This window comes from Rhipicephalus sanguineus, chromosome 9, assembly GCF_013339695.2.
Source record: "Rhipicephalus sanguineus isolate Rsan-2018 chromosome 9, BIME_Rsan_1.4, whole genome shotgun sequence".
NCBI lineage: Eukaryota > Metazoa > Arthropoda > Arachnida > Ixodida > Ixodidae > Rhipicephalus > Rhipicephalus sanguineus.
Window position 1 is genome coordinate 118,218,727 of NC_051184.2, and position 20,280 is coordinate 118,239,006.

Genomic DNA, 20,280 nt, shown 5'->3' on the forward strand with positions numbered 1-20,280 from the left:
GACAAAGGCTTTTTGCTAGGGGTGTGCGAATAGTGAAATTTAAAACCGAATTGCATATGAATCGAATAGTGATACTAATACCAAATCAAATATCAATACAAATAAAAAGTTTTCAAATAGTAAAGCAACCATTTTCAATGCTGGCCTAGAATTCTACAACTTTTTATTCCAAAATAATATACACAAACATTAACACAGTTATGTTTAACCGACAAAAGATGCCACAATTATGTAAACGATACTAAGCTCGGTTAAAGTGGTGACTAGAGCCTTGAAGGGATCTTTTAACTGTCAGATGAATACAGCAGTTACTTCAGCAGCTTTTAAATAAGACTAACACCTAAAAGTTAAATAATATTTCATGAATGAACATCGTGAATGTCACGATAAGGATACTGAATTGAGGACACATTCGCTTTAGCGACACTCGACAAAGATTCCTTCATCCGTTGATAAGTAAAGCTTCGATAGTCCCATAAAAGTTTGACTGCATGCAGCTTGGCAATTCACTCATTAAAACAAGAAAAATTATCCTTCACTCTTCCAGTCTTTTGTTTCTTTGGGATTTTCCTGTCGGTGCTGATTATTCGAAAAGTATTTGAAAAATATTCGACACATGGGATTTGCACCATTCAATTCGAGTACCAAATCCAATAGAATGCGATTCGATTCGTTATTCAAATCGTGTCAACAGCAAGCGTGTCAACAGCTTGATACGTGTGAGTGAATTTCTACGCATGAGAAAATTTTTTCGAAGTATCGATGAACCCTCTGCGTGTGTGTAAGAAAATGCGCGCACAAATGTGTGTGGCCTTTGTTATGGGTAACTAGCGATTCCGCACGGCGTGGTCACGCGATCTTTCAGAAACAGCAGAGAAACCGCGGCGCACCATCGCAATGCCCCCAAGTGTGCCCGTCTCCCTCGGAGGTGGCAGCAACAGGAGTAGAATGTGATAGTATAATCGGACCACGTTTGTATCGCCTTTCCAATCACTAGCCTGCCTTCGCATCTCGGTGGAGACTTAAACCGTGCCGCAAGGAAAGACAAAGTGCAGACGCGCTCTGGCTCATATCTTTATTTGCGTCTATCTCGACTATTTGCTCGCTGACAATGCTGCTTTTCTGCTCACAACCAAAGACGGCACCTACGCCGACCAGGGCACCACAATTACTGAGAAACAAGCTCTTTAACACTATCGCAATAATATCACTCACTGGCCTGGGCTCCCCCGAGTATCGGCGGTTGTAGTCATTGATGTCTCGAAGGAGGCGGGCCCGTTCCTCGCGTTGTGCATCCGTTTCATCTGGCAAGTGTTGGTCCTGGAAGCAGCGCAGCATCACAGACACCTGCGCAAGCACAGACCACAGTATGAGCACTCAAACACGCACAAACTGTGGCAAATGAAATCGAGCACATCCCGTGCCCTGTGGGACGGTTTGGCAAGGCTTGAGGGACGAAACAGGTCTTAAAGCTTTTCTTAGACATTCTTGAACGAACTTTGATAAAGGTTGGCATGTGTGTTGAGTTTCTTCTCCCAATTCTAAAGAATTCGATTACTTTCCTGTGCATGTTCAATAAGTTGTTGTACAATTATGAAAACAATCTTTTTTGTTTTTACAACAACAAACAAATAACTGCCTCGCAGAATTGCACGGATGGCATGTGTATCAATAGCAGGAAGCACTATTTTTTGAAAATCAATCTTTTTAATTACTCTTTGCATAAAAACCCACGTCCCCTCTTAGCCGGTCGAGTGCAGTTTATCGTCAAAGGAAGTTAACACCCTTCAACAACCAAAGTAACATTCAGTGTGCCACAAGGCTCCCTACTTGGTCCACTCCTTTTCTTAAGTTTTGTCAATGACATATCCAATGGTGTTTTCTTACTTAAAATATTGCAGCGCGACTTTTTCGACGAGGACAAGACAGAGAAGTGCATGACCGGACAGGTGCCGACTCCAATGATTTTTATTGAAACCACACGCATTGCACTTTATAGCAAATGAAGGCAACAAACGCATGCACAATCATAAGGAAGCAGTAGATTAGGGTGGGCATTGTGCAAAACTATGAACTTTTATTTAGTATTCTATATTCACTAGCATGCAAGGATACCGACGTGTTCCTGATGCAGGTGTCGCCTTTGCGTGTGATAAAATATGCTTCTGATAGTTCGCGAGCTAGTCTGTCCTTACTTCTTAGGATTTTGATTTCCTCGAGCCGTGGCTCACAGTTTTCGCATGTGCTGCAATGGGCAGGTAGGTTCTGGAACGATGCAGACTCCTCTCCTAACAACCGTTCATGTTCCTTGGCACGCTGGTTGATGCAGCGCCTAGTTTGAGCAACGTAAACTTTGCCACATGAAATGGGCGATCTCGTAAACCACTCCCGTGGCACACTGCACATACGGCTTCACGTGTTTCATTCCACAGCCGGGAATCACCTGGTCGCTACTGCAGACCTTAGGGCACATCCTGGCTAATTTATGTGGGGCAGAGAGGACGATCGGGACACCGTACTTGTTGCCAACCCTTTCTTTTTCCAATGGTATTGAATGGCATCTTGCTTAGGGGAGTGCAGAAGCAGTTTGGAAGAAAGTGGACAAGACAGGAAAGACACTCCCTGCGACGCAACAGGTGGCATGACTTGCTAGCCACCACCACTATCATCATCATCCTCTAATTTTATTGCGATAGCAATTATATGGACAGTCTCGGCTGGAAAATGTCCATCCCCGTCGCCGTCATTCACCGTACAGTAAAACCTCGGTAATTTGTACTCGGTTAATTGGGAATCCCGGATAATTTGTATTATTTACGCGGTCCCAAATTTTTACATGTAAATTTAACCGGATAATTGGTGCGGCCAGTCTGCGACTTCCCGGTTAATTGGCACACTTGGCCGCGACTTCCAAGATATGCAAAGGGTGTTGCGAATCTCGGAGGCTGTAACTAAAACATGCATTTTTTTTTTTTTTGATGTACGGATCTCGAAGGCCATGTTTTTTTTTACCGGAAATACGTCGTAGACGACATGTTTTAGCAATTGCCAGGCGGCGATGCGTGCGGTTGCGATCATGATCATCATCATCTCAACAGCGATGTTAGCCACTCTAGCGAAGTGAATGTTTTGTGGAGTCTTTGTGCCATTTGGATGTCGGCTGGCGAGCATTGTGCGATTCGGTGCGACTGCTCCATTTGTCTCCTGTCTCCGCTTGAGTGTCTTCCCTGTGAATTAGTTGATTGAGGTGTGCTTGGAAGGAAGATGCCGAAGTACAAGAGCTTGTCCCTGCACGAAAAGGTGTGCTTAATTGAAGAGGCCAGCAAGTCGACGGCGTCGAAAACGGCTCTTGCCGAAAAGCACCACGTGCCTCTGTCAACGCTGTGCAACATCATCAAGAATAAGGAGAAAATTCTCTATGCTTACAGCAAGACGCACTCGTCAAAGCGTACACGAGTACGCCCGCCTACGTACGCCGACGTTGAAGCAGCTCTGATCGACTGGCTGCAGAAAGCCAACGCAGCACACCTTCCTGTGAATGGGACCATATTGCGTGAGAAGGCCAACCAGCTGGCACTGCAACTTGGACATTCTGAGTTTAAATGCAGCAATGGATGGTTTTGCCGATTTGGACGGTTTGCGCAACAACCTGACATTCGTGACTGTTTGTGGCGAGAGTGGCAGCGCGGATCAGTCTGTTGTCGACGGCTGGAAGCAGCACACCTTGGCTCCACTACTCGCCAAGTACGAAGCAGTAGATGTTTACAACCTTGATGAAGCTGCTCTGTTCTACAAAATGTTGCCTACGAAGACGTTCGCTTTGAAGGAGGCAGACATTAAGGGGCGGAAAGAGAACAAAGATAGAATCACTGTTTTGTTTGGTGCAAGCATGTGCGGTGAGCACAAGCTGCCACTGCTTGTTATTGGGAAGACAGAGAAGCCTCGTTGTTTCAAAAATGCACGACTGCCATCCAAGGATGACCTGATCTATAAAAACAACAAGAAAGCTTGGATGACGGCTGCACTCTTTGAAGAATACGTGCGGCACCTTGACCGCAAGTTTGCGGCCGCAGGGCGCAGCGTTTTGTTCGTCGTCGATAATTGCCCAGCTCACGGCGACATTCAGAACCTGCAGGCAATCAGGCTGGTCTTTCTACCCCCGAACACGACGTCGCTATCGCAGCCGATGGACCAGGGCGTCATACACCATACCAGGAAAATATATCGCTACAATCTGTTGAAGCGAATGCTCCTTTGCTATGACAACGTAAAGGAGTATAACATTGACCTCCTCGGTGGCATTTGCCTCATTGTTCACGCATGGAGGCAGGTGGAGGCCACCGTTATTCGACGGTGTTTTGAGCACGCCGGTTTTGTGAAAGAAGAGGCAACCTCCGCTGAGTTTGCTGTCACCGCTGTCACTTGCCCGTTTGATGAAGAAGGGGAGACTCTCTGCGCTCGATATGAGGCTTTGCACGCGGACGAGGAGTGCACTCCAATCGGATTCTCCGAGTACGCAAATGTCGAGTGCACAGTGCAGACGTGTTACGCCGACATCGACAGCGAGATAGCTGCGAGATCGACCGATTCGGCCTCTAATGTTGACAGCGATGACGAGCCCTCCCGAGCACCCCCTTTGGCGGATGTCATCGATGCCTTGAGTGTTGTGCGCAGCTTCGTCGAGTGCAACGGCGGCGAGGCTGAGATGCTATGCCTCATTGACAGGCTGGAAAATATGACTTTCAGTGCTGGGAACTACCGAACGCGTCAGTCACGCATGGAGGAATTTTTCTCCAAGTAGGCTGACTTGCCACAATAAAGGTGTGACTTCCGTACATCACGTTTTCTGGCTGATTTCTTTGATTTCGCGTTGTTTCGAATAATTGGGAATCCTGCTTAATTGGGATATTTTTCTCGGTCCCGAGGCCTTCGAATTAACGAGGTTTTACTGTATATGTATAAGTGTATATATATATATAGAAAGGCCACAAAGAAAAATAATTAAGAAATTCTGTCCGACGCGCGGAATCGAACGGGCGACCTCTCGCTTTGCAGCCCGCCGCGTTAGACGTTAGGCCACGACAGCACCGTCTCTCAGCCTGCTAACGGCGAGCTATTTATATACACCATGTATTTATATACCAGCATGCTTTCTTAGTGGACACATAGATGGCGCGACGTGCGGGCGTGTTGTGCGCTTTAAAGATCGTCGCCCCGCCCCTGCGAATGCCGTTGCTGTTCGCTCTACAGGACGTCGTCACTTTCGTGCGCTTATCTGCGGCCGCGTTTGCGAAAGGAGCGCGCTGTTCAAACAGAAATAAGTAACAACTGTGACAATTAGTTCGCGCTCGTCTTGTGTGTACCTGTTCGTTTGTTTCGTGCGTCCTGCTTTATGTTTGAGCAGTGCGCTTCAAGTGTCGAGCTGTGACGCATTAGTTCGCGCTCGTCCTGTGTGCGTTCTTTTCGTGCGTCCTTTAGGCTCGAGCGATGCGCTGGCAATTTCGAGCTGCTTTCCGTTCTTCGCGTTACATTACAATTTATTGCTCTCGCAATCATTGCTTCGCCGTTTTTACTGTTGACAGCTAAGTGACAGCAATGTCAAAACTTAAAGGCACCGACAGCTGGCCAGAACGAGCGATTATATCCTGGTGGAGATGAAAAGACTGCGAATTATAGCGACAGGTTCGAGCATCCTCTTGGCGATTTGAGTAGAATTATATTATTAAGTTGCATTTAAAAGACAAAAATATCGATATGTCGTGCAGTCTAGCGGAAGAAGCTTGATGCTACACTATGGAGTTGTACCATTTGCTGGATGCATTCTGATGCTTTTATGTGCACCATAATTAGTGCTCAACATTAGTGTATGTATATTATTAAGCATCCTCACTCTCTTCTGTGCTGCTTAGGAGGTAAAAGGAGCCGATGCTGAGAAGCAAATCTGCCTTCGCAGCAACTAGTGCAACATGATCATAAAACAGCACAATGAAAAGACACAAAACACCAACGATAAAAAAGACATGAAGACAAGAACCAGATAAATTACGTTGTTCACGACACGAAAGGCCAATACACAAGAATTCACTGTAGGAGTGCACCCATGGGCTGGTTGGTACATGATTCGGATGGGAACAAACAGCGCTGAACACCGGACGGTGAAAAAACGACAGACAGGGCACCGTCTGTGAGGCTAGGTGGGCACATGGAGAACGGGAATGACTCTTTTGAGGCTTGGCATGGCCTTGGAAAGTTGGCTCGCAGAGGAGGTCCGTGGGAACGATAACAGGGCTCATTCACATTGATTCCTGTGGTGACTGCTTTCATGGAACACTGTATGTGTTATTTTTTTGTACCAGTTTTATTGGCATTATATTGGGTTATTGGTCATCTCACTGTAGCTATTTGTAGGATTTGGCTGGCGAGCTCACTGTTACGTAAATTCTATTATAAAATGTCTATGCGTTCATTGTACAATGCTGTATTGTATCCGTTTGCTCAGTGTCGCGCGGTTAGTGCTGTGGTACCACGGCCACGGAGAGATGGACCAAAAGGCAAAAGTACCCCCGCTCTTTATTGGGCCCGAACATATACAGGCACACCAACATCCACACACCCAAACACACACAAGTTACAGGGGGCACCACTATGGTGGCAGCCTAATAAAAGGGCTGAACTGTGGCAACCTCTACATCTTCCCCCTTGAATCATTGATCGGAGGACTGACCTCCAAAGCTCTTTCGAGACCCCACATGTGAATGCGGTTTCCACGGGCAATTTAAGTGCTGCTACTGCCACTGCCTCATAGAAATTCTCTAGGAAGTTCACTTTGAATGGCAGACAAAGATTGACCAAGCGACCGAGATGTTTCCTGGCAAGAAGTTAAAGCCGAAACAGTTTCCAATTGCTTGATGTAAGCCTGGAAGTCTACCAGGCTTATTACATCCTGGTAGACATACAGAATGTAAGCTGAATTCGACAAAGAGGAACCTTCAAAGCCATCTGATGTCACCAAGGCGTGGAATGCACTACGCGCAAATGGTGGAGCGCCCAACAACATCGGATTTGCGAGACCTTCTGTACACGGACAATAATTTTGCATCCAGGGAAGAGGTGTCGAATGCGGCCCTTGTAGGAATGCTTCAAGACCACGGTGATCGTTTGTCAGAAGAAGTTCTACTGCGAGAAGCGCTGCCTACCGTGAGAAAGGTTATGGAGGCGTTGGACATTTTGCGTCATCATGGTGGCTCACAGGACGGTGAGACAACTATGGACGAATTAGCTTCACTACAGAGGCGCATTAGATTTAAATAAATATTTGAGGTACGGGATCCATAGTGCTTTAGTTTGTCTTCTGCATAATCAATACTAGTTTTCATCCACAAACTTTATGTAACAAAAGCCTGGACATAATAAATATTGTGAACCTTCTTCAGTTTTGTTACATCCAGGTTTAACTGTCCACCGTTCAGATATGACGGTGTCTGAGAGTACTACGCGACTTGCCGTCAGAAATTGGGTGTGAATGCTCTTCTCCTTCATTCAACTGCAGGCCAGTGCTAAGTATCACAACAATGTATTCACCATTGCCCCGACGTTTTGTGATGGTCCATGACATGCAGCACAGATACAAAAGCCAGCTATGCTCATCAGTCCATGGGCACACTCCCTAGGTGACAAATAGTTCAGATAATTGGTATTCTATTACAACAGCACACAAAGAATGGCTGGGTGGTGTTGTACAAGAATGGATGAAACAGATAACGACGATGAACTCTTGATGACTTTGAAGGCATTAGCAGCATTTCCCTTGAGTTCCGCTGAAATTCATAGCACACACGGAAAGGCTCCAAGATTCACAAATGTGACCAATCAGAACACTTCTTCTCAACAACTCTCTCTAAACAAATAAGTAGAACTCACCTGTTGCCGGCATACGGGACACCTGACTGCTCCTCTCCAGTTGCCATGATGCCAGTAGGAGACGAGACAACTAGCTGCAAGCACAACACCCTGTGAGTATGCGCAACAACTTCCCTTTTGGTGAACGCCTATTAGTACGAGGACCAACATTACATTTGCAGGACCCTCTTTTTTTTTTTACTTTGAAACAATTACCACAACCAATTTGGCAGAGTGGGGGAGAGAACACTTGTGTCAGGTATGTTGTGCCATCAACTTGCAATAAAGTTCGGCAGCATGTTACAGTATGCATTCATGTTTGGTTGATGCATCGCTCACGGGACAAGGACGAAAAAATTAAGCAGCACAGGTCAGGCGCTGACTTGCAACTAAATTTTATTAGGAAATATAAACATATGTAGGTGAAGTACACCATGGCAAAAAGAAAGGCCCCAAGATAGGAAATAAAGATAAACTGATATCATATTCTGCATGCGCTGCTTAAATTAATAAATTCTGCATCACTAGGTGAAACTCACAACAAGTAGGCAGACGTATCATCTCTCCTTCAAATGTGGAAGGCCTCAATGACTGCTCTTGATATCTGTTGTGTATGGTGTGAAAGTATAACAGCATCACTAAAGAAGAATGCACAGCCGCATTCCTGACAAGGGAGGGCAATGGAAAATGGCTTTGTCCGTGAAAATCAACATTTGTGTTCTGTAAGACGAACTTTCACACATCTACCATTCTGGCCTATGCAAGTTTTTCCGCATGATATTGGTATCTGATCAACAATGGCCTCCTTGCAATCTGTATAGAGGTAAGAATGGTTTTTCCCACAGTTAACAGGAGCACTTTCAATACCTTTGGTTTGCTTATTAATGCTTTTCTGCACTTCTTTTATTTATTTATTTGAAATACCTTACAGGCCCGTTGGGCATTGTGTAAGGGGGCTCTAAAATCACATGATTCAACACAACACAAAAAAGGTATCAAAGAACAGAAAGAAATGATTGTACATCATAGAAAATTTGAACACTTCATACATAATAAGCACATAATGCATAATACACACAGAATAAATACATGATACATAATACAGACATACATAATACTGACACTGCACATGTGCTAGCAGGCATTGCTTTTCCATATATTGCTTTGCTGCAATAAAATTGTTGTTAGTCAATGCATCGTGTGTTGTTCTTTCTCTGTTCTCGTCGTATGAGTGCAGTTTTCCTTTTTGTCATGCAACACCAACTGGCCCAACGTCGTTTGCTTCTGCTCTGCGAGTATACGGTATGACCGTCTACTTATTTGTTCTGGTAGCCTGTTCGTCATCCCCAGCCTGATTTCCATTTGTCGTCAAACGTTTTTCTCACAAGGATCTCAAGATGGTAAGGCTACTATGACATTCTACAGGGATGTGAACATCCAGCTTGATGCCAAGATTGAGGCAGCGAAAGCAGAAGCCAATGCCATGATGACGAGCACAACGGACACAAGCACATCACTGTTCTGAGAGTACGTGCAGTTCGCACCCTTCAAGATCAAAAATAGTTGAAGCAATAATTAACAATTCTCACGTACACACAATTTTTAGGGCATTTTGGTTCGACTTTTTCTTTCTAATTGTGAGCACACATGCACTGTGTTGGAGAGGGCACATTTGCGTCCATTGCTCAATGGCCAACAAGTTTTGACAGAGCTGCAGGGTGCTCTGTTGGCTTGGTAGAATATTGACTCAGCGGCGTTCGAAACTGTCTTTGAAACCACAGAGCATGCAAGCAACCTCTACAACAATGGAAGATTGGTGTGCTTCGGTGGAGAAAGAATATATCTTTCGCAGGTGAGCTTTTGTGTGGGAGCATTGCGGGCAAGTGGCAAAAAGACATTGTCGAGAAAAGGTAACAAAATGCACTCCTGTGCTTTTCCGAATAATATTGCAAATTTTGAAAGCAAGACATTTTGCCATGGCTGCTGCAAACATGCAGCATTTCATCACTCGCACCATAAGGCAGTGTTGAAATGGTAATAATAATATTATATGGGGTTTAACGTCCCAAAACCACGATATGATTATGAGAGACGCCGTAGTGGAGGGCTCCGGAAATTTTAACCACCTGGGGTTCTTTAAGGTGCACCTAAATTTAAGTACATGGGCCTCAACCATTTTCGCCTCCATCGAAAATGCAGCCCCCACGGCCGGGATTAGTGTTGAATGGCATCACTAATGCGTGCATTATAGAAACTAAAAATAGTGACTTGATCGTGGTTACACTATAAACTCCATCCGGTTTCCAGTGCAAGTATACCATATCTACTTGCGATATCAATATATGCCCATAATGAGCATACCCCGAACTTTAGACCTCGAAATCTGCAGTAAACAAGCGCCACTGAAAATAAGGGACCAGACGAAGAGTAGCGACATGTACACAGGGCACACTGGCAACTGAAAGTTTATTCAGTGGTTGTGCGGAATACGTACTGGCCGTGCATGAATAAACAAAGATAGGACCATACAAGAGATATGACATAATATTCTGTCATATCTCTTGTAGGTATTTTCCTATCTTCTGTTTATATAATTATCCATATAACTGCTATCATAATAAAGGCTGTTTACAAATACTGTATGTGTAATACTGCACAAGGTGAGTGATATAAAGGATTTTTTTTTTTGCAATAGTGCATTTTCTGAGCTTCCCGAAAACATTTCTGCAAAATTTACCTAACATAAATAACGCAGCCTATGGCTTCGCTTCGGCTTTTCCGAGCAAACGTGCAATGCAGGTGAATACGGTATTGCACGCGTCACTTTCATTGGCACAAACATAGCGTTCAATGTGTTCTTTTATAGCTTGCACATCCTTTTTCATTGCTCAGTGCACTACCGTAAAAACCGGAATATAGGTCGAATTTTTTTTCAAAAAAACGCGATGAAAAGTCGACCCTCGTCTTATATACCGGTCATTGGCAGAAAACCTATGGAAGTCTTGCAACAATGGGTTGATGAAGTCGGTAGCCCTATTGCCATCGTGAGCATCAGCAACAGCACCGTTGGGCGACGCCATTTTGCGTTTTCTTTGTGCCGACTGCGAAGCAAGGGTGGCTGCGTTGGTTTTGCGCTGTTTAATTATCCTTATCTGAGGCTATCTCCTTCAATATGAGTGGCAGCCGACGGCAGTTTACAATGTGCTTCAAGAAAAAAGTCATCGAGTATGCAGAAGCCCACGGCAACCTGGCGGCACAATGAGAATTTGGTACGACGGAGAAGAGCATCCGATACTGGAGGAGCCAGAAACAGCGCATCATAAGTTGCAGCAACCAGAAGAAAACGTCGTTTCGTGGACGGACTGCAGTTCACCCCGAACTGGAAACGGTACTCGCCGAGTTCGTCCGGGAGCTGCGCGCAAGGTCGCTACCTGTGACAACGGAGTGCATCCGCGTGAAAGCGCTCGAGATTGCGCGCGACTCGGGGCTCACGAGGGCGCAATTCAAGGGCTCGCCATCGTGGGTGCGCCGATTCATGAAGCGGAAGGGCCTTGTTCTGCGGCGGCGTACTTCAGTGTGTCAAAAACTACCAGCAGAGTTCGAGCACAAGCTCGTGGAGTATCAGCGCTTCGTCATCGAGCTTCGTCGACAGCGTTGCTACATGATGGGCCACATGGGCAATGCTGACGAAACTCCGGTCTGGTTCGATATGCCATCGAACACGACTGTGACCGAGAAAGGAGCGAAGCAAGTCAAGCTATTGACAACAGCCAACGAGCATTCGCGGTTTACTGTGATGCTCGCGTGTACAGCAGACGGAAAGAAGCTGCCCCCTTATATTATTTTTAAAAGGAAAACGCTACCAAAGGAGGACTTTCCTCGGGATGTAATCGTGAGGGCAAGCGAGAAGGGGTTCATGAACGAATCCCTCATGCTGGAATGGATCCGGCTCGTATGGAACCGGCGACCGGGTGCCCTTTTTCAACGACCGAGCATGCTGGTGCTCGACTCTTTTCGAGGTCACCTCACGGCCGATGTCAAGCGATCGCTGTCCGATGGCAAGATTGATCTTGTTGTCATCCCCGGGGGACTGACCTCTATACTCCAGCCACTGGATGTTGTGCTAAACAAGCCGTTTAAAGATCGCGTGCGCGAGCTCTACAGTGAGTGGATGCTGGGAGACAATCCCAAGACCCCCGCTGGCCGCCTACGGCGTCCACCGCTCGCAACCGTTTGTGGCTGGGTGTCCTCAGCCTGGAAATCCCTCCCGGAAGAGATGGTTCGCAAATCCTTCCGCAAATGTTGCATCAGCAACGCGTTAGATGGCTCAGAGGACGATGCACTATGGGACGTCGCTAGTGAAAAACAAACATCATCCGACTCGAGTTCGGATGAGTCCGAGTAACTTCGTGACCACCTAGCATTGAACAGTGTGTAAATAAAAATAAATGTCACCACAGTGCAGCTAGTTGCGTTGTGTTTTTATTCCTTTTTTTACGATTCGAAGTTTGGGGGTCGTCCTATATTGCGGTCCGACCTATAGTCCGGTTTTTACGGTATGTGCCAGAATATTTGCACTTGATGATGACGTGCGGTTTTCAGTGACGCAAGGATTAGGCATGGCCAAAGAGCACCGCACATGCACCTTTACTGGCGGGCTTTAGCGCTGAATAAAAGCAGTTAACATTCATACAACACACCGGCACTTCAAATGTGCCGACTCAAATATGACACTACGCTAAGGTGTTGCAGGCAACAGCCCATTTGAAGAATTGACAACTTGTGCTCACGCTGGCATAAGCAACAAAACTGAGCTCAAGTAAAATACGCATTGAAATGTTTGAATTAGTATTAACACTTCCATGAGAGAAGACTGCCCAAATCCGGATGTAATTACGGCCACATGCAAGTTTTTGGTGTGATTAAAGCACCACTCACTGTTGCAACTGCCAGTTGAAGAACGAAGCCTGTTCTTTAAACAACTGCACTAAGATTTAGCAGCATGCTTGGCAAAGCCAAATTATGAATGTTTTCTTGCTCTGTTTAATTTGTACAGTAAAAGCTCGTTAATTCGACTCTCGTTAATTCGGAAAATCGGTTAATTCGGACACGTCATCTGGTCCCTGTAAATATACGCATCACTCTATGAGACTGGGCGCTCGTTATTTCGGACAGATTTGACCGCAAATCGAATAATTCGGCGACTTTCGGGCCGCTGGCGAGGCTCGAAAATGAAAAAAGAACAATTCAGAACAAAAGTGAAGCTCAAACGCAGCATCGCCATGGACATCAATTATCGACTTGGCTTGGATCGAGACTGGTTGAACGGCTTTTTTTCGCGAGTGGGTTTTGTTGCTTTGTTCCCGTTGGTGTGCTGCATCGTTGATCGCCGATTTATCGAGGAACGTTTCAGTACGGCTCCTTTAGCTTGATCGTTGCTGGTGCTTTTGTGCTGACTTCTCGTGCGACCGCACTCTCCGCCGATGGCAACGCCGGCGAAGCGGCCCAAGTACGAGGCCAAGGACTTCACCACCAAAGTAGAAATTTTGCGTGCTCTGAATAACGGGCTCTCCCGACAAGAAGTGATGAAGAGTGATGAAAGGGGATCTTTCAATCGGCGGCAACAAGCAAAGAACGAGTAACCGTACTTTTATCCCCCAACGTGACGGTAACAGAGCGCTTGCCCATCAACAATCTTCCCGTGGATTACTGTGCCAACCGAAAAGCGTGGATGGCGGGTGAAACTTTTGCGGTACTGCAGACATCATGCGAGCTGCTGAGCACCTTGAAGGGCTCAGAAAAATTGTGTCCGCGCGAATTTCCGCTCGAAAACAGACAAGCATCTGCGATTACTTTGTTAAGTAAAGGTATGTTGAAAAAACTCGTGCATTTATTGTGTTTATTTCGACCATTCGATAATTCCGACATTCGGTTAATTCGGACATTTCTTCCGGTCCCTAGAAATCCGAATTAACGAGCTTTTACTGTACCACATTATGGGCGTGCGAACTTCCTCACAGTGGCCATTTTTGATCTGAACAGCCCCAGAAAACCATCTTGACAAAGGGCAAGTGCCAACACAGGAAGTCAGACAACCATTACCCGGATGCAAGAAGTTGCTCAGAATTATCAGTGCACTGTGGATGAGGTGCTGCCAACTGTCACATGCCATAAAGTGGTTTGGCATGAAAAACTCGACATTCCTTCAACTGGGTTAAAATATTCTTCCCCTGTTGTACTTTCTTTTTCCTACTCAGCAGCATCATTGCTTTATATCCCAGAGCTGTAATAGTTTACACTGGCTAAGTTTCAGAGCTTTATCTAAATACCCGCTAACTTAGGCATGTGCACAGGGGGGAGCCCGCCCCGCCCCGTCACGGTGGTCTAGTGGTTATGGCGCTCGACTGCTGACCCGAAGGTCGCGGGATCGAATCCCAGCCACGGCAGCTGCATTTTCGATGGAGGAGAAAATGTTTGAGGCCCGTGTGCTTAGATTTAGGTGCACGTTAAAGAACCCCAGGTAGTCGAAATTTCCGGAGCCCTCCACTACGGCGTCCCTCCTAATCATATCGTGGTTTTGGGACGTTAAACCCCAGATATCATCATTATCATCAACAGGGGGCGACTTCTGCCAATTCTGTCCCACACCTTTACAGAGTCAGACCTGTCCCATCATTGTATAAAGTATAGTGTTATGGCCACGCAGGTTTTTGGTGATAATGGCAACCAGAGACTCCAGATGTTGCATTCCAAGAACTGCTTACTTCCCCCTAAAGTCCCTTGATTTTTCCCTGTTCTTTCTTAAGTACTGACAACCATTGAAGCGCCGTCAATGAATCTTATTGGCTAACGCTCGTTTTCGGTAGCCATGTTCTTCCTAACGCTTTTCCAGCACCAGGTGAAATGCGATCCCCCATTCACTAATGACAGGGGGTTGACGGGAGGAGAAAGGCGCGTTGCGTTAGCATATTGCCCGCTGAAAGATGCGTGGCTGATGTACTTAGACGCGCATGGCTTTGTAAATCTTCCAAGTTAGGAAGAAAATGGCGTCGGACGCCAGCTGCGGGTGAGAGAGGGCTGGGAAAGGAGGCAGTTGTCGGTACTTAACCACACTGAGCTACATATGACTGCAGCTGATCACTTTGGTGAAAGCACTACAATGTTCAACGGATCACTCGGCGTACCACGTTACAGAGGCAACATCACAAGTGTAAGTTGTCTTGGCTCAAAATGAATACAGGTTATGCAAACATTTTAAGACTACAATTTCATTATTGTTATGTAAAATGGAATATGACTGACTGCAGAATAAATAGATATTTAATTACATGCTAATTACAATTAAATTTTGAAACTAGCACGAAACAACATATCACCTTGTTTTCTTCCTCGAATTATAATATATTGAAATAACGGTGTGTAAATTTGACGCACTTGCAGACAGTGCATCATAATTCACACCTGACACCACACTTTGCAAAGCACCCACCGCAGAAGAGGTGTCCACAGTTGGTCTCCACGGGGTGCCGGGGCTCACCCAGGCAGATGGGGCACTGCGCGTCTGATCCGTAGTGTGCTGCCATGCTGCCACGTGCAGGCAACGCAGCACCATTGTCGAGCCTCGCACTGGTCGGTGTGGCTGGCGGTGTACTTGACAGCTGCCTCAATTGCTGCCACCTGTGAGTGACACAGGCATTAGGACTGCAAGCTGGTCTCCTAGGTGTGTGGTAGTCAGTCAAGCTGCCCTAACACGAGGCTTGTCAATTTTCAACCCCCGTGCTAGCAGTGTTGGCAATTGAGAAAGGCAACACTGGCGTAAATCCGGGGGGAGGGGGTTCCATGGGAGCTCTTGAATCCATTCAACATGGTGACATATCGAATGGATTCACAGCAAAATAGGACGCACAGCTGCACGGGTGCATAGTATGACTGTTTAAATGCGCCTTAGAGCTACAAAGTATTACAAGAGGTTAGGAAGTCTTTTACTCTCTTATTGAACCACAACGAAAACCAGTGAGAATTAAGCCCTTCTAGGAATTTTTAACCTTGCTTATCCCCGTGAAATTGAGGTGAGGTCAGAAATCAGGGGAGTTGGCATGTATGCATACAATTTCCAAGATGGCAGAGAAGAGTTGGTAAGGTTGATTGTGCTGGAAAATGTAAAAAAGAGTGATTTGGCACCTTACCAACTAACTGTGCAAGTCTGGTAGCATCTGGCACATAGTCGTAACAGTTGGAACATGAGCTCAATGCACTACTGATGTAAGAGGGTATGTCGACTTAGGGCAGGCAGTGACTGCAGATCCCATGCACGAGACTGAAGTAAAATAAAAGAATAAGAATGGGGTGGAGTGGAGTGCGTTTGGCAGGTATTATCAGATCATGAAAGGTAGTTTACCACTATTACTGGAGAGGAAGGTATATAACAGCTGCAGCTTAGTTATGGGGCAGAAACCTGGATGCTTACGAACAGTGTTCAACTTAAATTGAGGACGACGCCATGGAAAGGAAAATGATAGGGTTCACCTTAAGGGACAAGAAGAGGGCTCAGTGGATAAGGGAACAGACGGGTGTTAAGGACATCTTATTCGAAATGAAGAAGAGGAAATGGGCATGGGCAGGGCCTGTAGCACGTAGGCGACATAACCGCTGCTTATTAAGATTAACTGACTGGATTCAAAGAGAAGGCAAGTGCATGAGGGGAGGCAGAAAGTTTTTATGACTCTGAGTAAGTAATATTTTCATGAGTCTGAGTGAGTCCGGGTGAGTTATACTTTAGTGAGTCCGAGTCTGAGTGAGTCCTGATGAGGAAAACTCTGGTGAGTTTGAGTCCAAGTGAGCCCTAAGCGCAAAATATATTTATTGAGAGAGTCTGAGTGAGCTCTACGTTTTTTGGTCGACCTACGGTCCTATCTACTCAACTTCAGCACTGCTATCAGCCTCATGTAGACTCATGTCGACTCACGCATACTTCAAAGCACTAGCGTTCATACACCACCTCAAAATCTATTGATCAAAGGCATGGGTTATTAAGGAGGGGGGGGAGGTTTCGACCTTTTTCCGGCAAAATTTTTCACAGGAAGTTCTTGATAAAAATACCTTGGGATAGTCATCGCTTTCAATAAAAGTGTCCTTACCTGATTGTAACCATTGATAACTCTTATTTGAAATTATGAGATCGAAACGCGTAAAGTAGAACACCAGTTATGTGATATATTGGTGTTAAAGAGCATTGACACACCGGGTCCAGAACGTTAATTATACGCTAATGCAATCACTCAGACTCAAATCGAGCCGTGAGTCAGTCTGAGTGAGTAATATTGTGGTGAGTTTGAGTCCGAGCCAGTACGGTTAAGAAAAATTTTAGTGAGTCTATGAGTCCCAGTGAGTTCGGATGAGGATAATTTTGGTGAGTTTGAGTCCGAGTGTGCCCTAAGGGCAAAATATGTTTCATGAGTGAGTCTAAGTCAGCTCCACATTTTTTGCCGACCTATGCTCGCGGGTATAACGTGGTAGCAGCAAGAACACGACCGGGTTGAATGGCGGAACATGGGAGAAGCCTTTGCCCTGCTGTGGGCGCAGTCGGGCTGATGATGAACATCGCAAGCATAACATATTTTCGACACCTTGATGACATTTACGAGTTTCTTCGTCCACTGCAGAATAGGACGCACGGCGGCACTGGCGCATAGTACGGCTGTTTAAATGCGCCTTAGAAGTATTACAAGAGGTTAGGAAGTCTTTGACTCTCTTATTGAAACAAATTTTACTGCTCGCTTCTCTTGAAAACGCGGTTGAATAGCTGCTTTTAATTACCTTCGCGTGTCAGATTGATTGCATTCGTAAATAAACTAGCGGCTTGTAATCGTTGATACACATGCCAAACCGCCCAGCGTCTAAAATTCTGCGTCGTCCTTCATTTACTGCTGAGAGTAATTCTATTCTCCACGAAGTTTAAAGCAGACATATTCTGCATGCGATGTAAGCAGTTTTGCCACACTTCAAGCGCGAGTCAGTTGCTTGCGCCGATTACGCCCTCAGTTAACTTCGGCCCCAAATTCAAAGTTTGCCCCTGATAAAGGCGCCCAAGCATATTATCGTAGATATGCCACCCCACAATTTTCGCCTGCGTCCGAGATGAAATTAAGAGGACCGAGCACGCGAAGTAGATACCTCGTAACGAAAGCAAAACACGCGACGTACCCGGCAAAACAGAGCAGCCCGAAGACGACGGCCGCGACGACAGGGACCGTGAAGAGGACCTCGTTTCCGACGCCTTCGATCAGGCCCTCAGCGTCGTCTCCGCACATGTCCACGCTAACACAATCATTACAGGGCCTTCGAGTACAGCCGACCGAAAAATGCGTGCGCTTACGCCTCAGCAGCCATATTACACGCAGATAGAGAGAACATGCCCCTTTGACAAGTACACGTAGCGGTGGCGCCGTAAACTAAAGTAAACAATCGATAGATAGCGCAACTAATGCGATCATCATCATCATCGTTATTTTTATATGCCTAGAATATACTCACTAGCGTGCCGACCGCGGGCGTCGCAATAAACTTGTGCGCTGTGGGCCGTGCAGAATGTACTGTAGCTCAAGCAGCCCACCTCTCTTGACGACGGTTTCTGCGCACCAGACCTCGCTGTAGCCCAAACAGCCCACCTCTCTTGACAGTTTTCTGTCACAAATTGGGAGGGTTTATTCTGTGGTCTGGTCCACAGAATAGGCACTGCTCCCTCCTCCCTTGACGACAGCTTCTCTCGCGAATCGCAATATTTTTTGCTCGCCGTTTGGCAAATGCGAAGCTTTGGCATACTTTGCTGTTATGACATATGCGATTACTGATATCAGCCGCACACATACTTGAAGCAGCAAAAGGAAGGCATAATGATAACAAATGACAGCGGTTCTAAAATTTCGTGGACCTGATCTATCGCGTGCGGAACACGGAAATCACTTTCACCACAGAACGCTTGTGTAATGCGAAAAAGTGCACTAACATTTGCACGGGGGACTCGAATTTTGAGCAATCCTTCTGAATGGGCGCGGCCATAAATCCTCCTCAAAAGAACGCTAACGCCACCGCGAAAAGAAAACAATAATAACAAATGACAGCGTGTACAAAATTTGATGGCCTTGATCCATCGTGTAAGCGATGCTTAAGCCACTTTCGCCGCAGTACACATGTGTCAAGCAAAAAAAGCGCAATAAGATTGACGAGAACCTACTAGTTGACACTGAACACAACACACTTGGTCACTTAAGTACATACGCTTGCACGCGCCGTATAACTACGAGTACTTGTATGACCGTCAACGCCTGAAAACTTTACTGAAACAGCTAAAGTAGCCCCTTGCCAATCTCAGTGCACTTTTTTTTTTTGCATGACACTATTGCACTGCAGTGAAAGTAACTGAACTGTGTCCGGACGCGATAAACCAGGTCCAGATAATTTTAGTAGCGTCGTCCTTTGTCGCTATGGTTCCTTGACGTTGTTTTTCGGGAGATCTGTGGCCGTGTTCGCACAATCGGGAGGATCGCTCAAAAATTGAGTCTCCCGTGCAGACCTTAGTGCATATTTTTTTATTATTTTTTTTTTGCACGATGAAAATGTACTGTGGTGAAAGTGACTTAAGTGTTTCGCATGCGATAGATCGGGTCAAGAAATCTTTAGAATTGCTGTCATTTGTTATTATATGCCTTAATTTTGCTGCTTCAATTCGCAACAAGTTTACCTGCTTTGACATATCAGACCAGCAAGCGTGCCAAAGGTGGGCTTCGCCTTCGCGTTTCGAACCTTTCACACATAACCTCCTTCGTCCGGACTTATTCACAAAACTGCGAGCGAATATTGCGATTCGTGAAAGAAGCTGGCGTCAAGGGAGGAGGGAGCAATGCATGCCTATTCTGTGGACCAGACCACGGAATAAACCCAAGCAAATTTGTGAGAGAAAACCGTCGTCAAGAGAGGTGGGCTGTTTAGGCTACAGCGATTTCTGGTGCGCACGGTCCACCCCGGAAAGCCCGGAATGCATTGGTGTGGTCCACAGAATAAATCTGCGTTTTACTTTATGGTCTGGTCCACAGAATAAAGCTGGAGTTTATCCTGTGGCCTGGACCACAGAATAGGCACTGCGCGTTCATAACGCGTCGCTGGAGCAAAGACTTTCGCTTCGAAGAAAAAAATCACAGCATATCCACGTGGTGACTGATGATGAGTGGGGCGAAGCGAACTCGCGCTGCAGCACGGCGATGGCATTGGCGTGAGCGTGGTCCTTCTTGATGGAAGATATTGTGACTAGATTGTTTGAGAACCACAATCTGTTGCACACACCGCAACTATGGGCGAAACTGTTATCAAGGAAGTCCCGCTGGA

At 46.0% G+C, this 20,280-nt stretch overlaps 1 protein-coding gene across 1 annotated transcript in view; it reads right to left on the reverse strand.

The window, feature by feature from the left end:
- LOC119406065 (E3 ubiquitin-protein ligase RNF170) overlaps window positions 1-18,316 on the reverse strand; it is a 28,420-nt gene extending 10,104 nt beyond the window's left edge. The window contains exons 1-4 of the mRNA XM_037672915.2: window positions 18,103-18,316; window positions 15,389-15,576; window positions 7,921-7,994; window positions 1,216-1,347 (exon numbers count right to left, since the gene is read on the reverse strand). Of these exons, the coding sequence (XP_037528843.1) occupies window positions 1,216-1,347; window positions 7,921-7,994; window positions 15,389-15,576; window positions 18,103-18,209 (501 nt within the window). The 5' untranslated portion in view covers window positions 18,210-18,316. The remainder of the gene's footprint in view (window positions 1-1,215; window positions 1,348-7,920; window positions 7,995-15,388; window positions 15,577-18,102) is intronic.
- Between the last annotated feature and the right edge of the window lie 1,964 nt (window positions 18,317-20,280).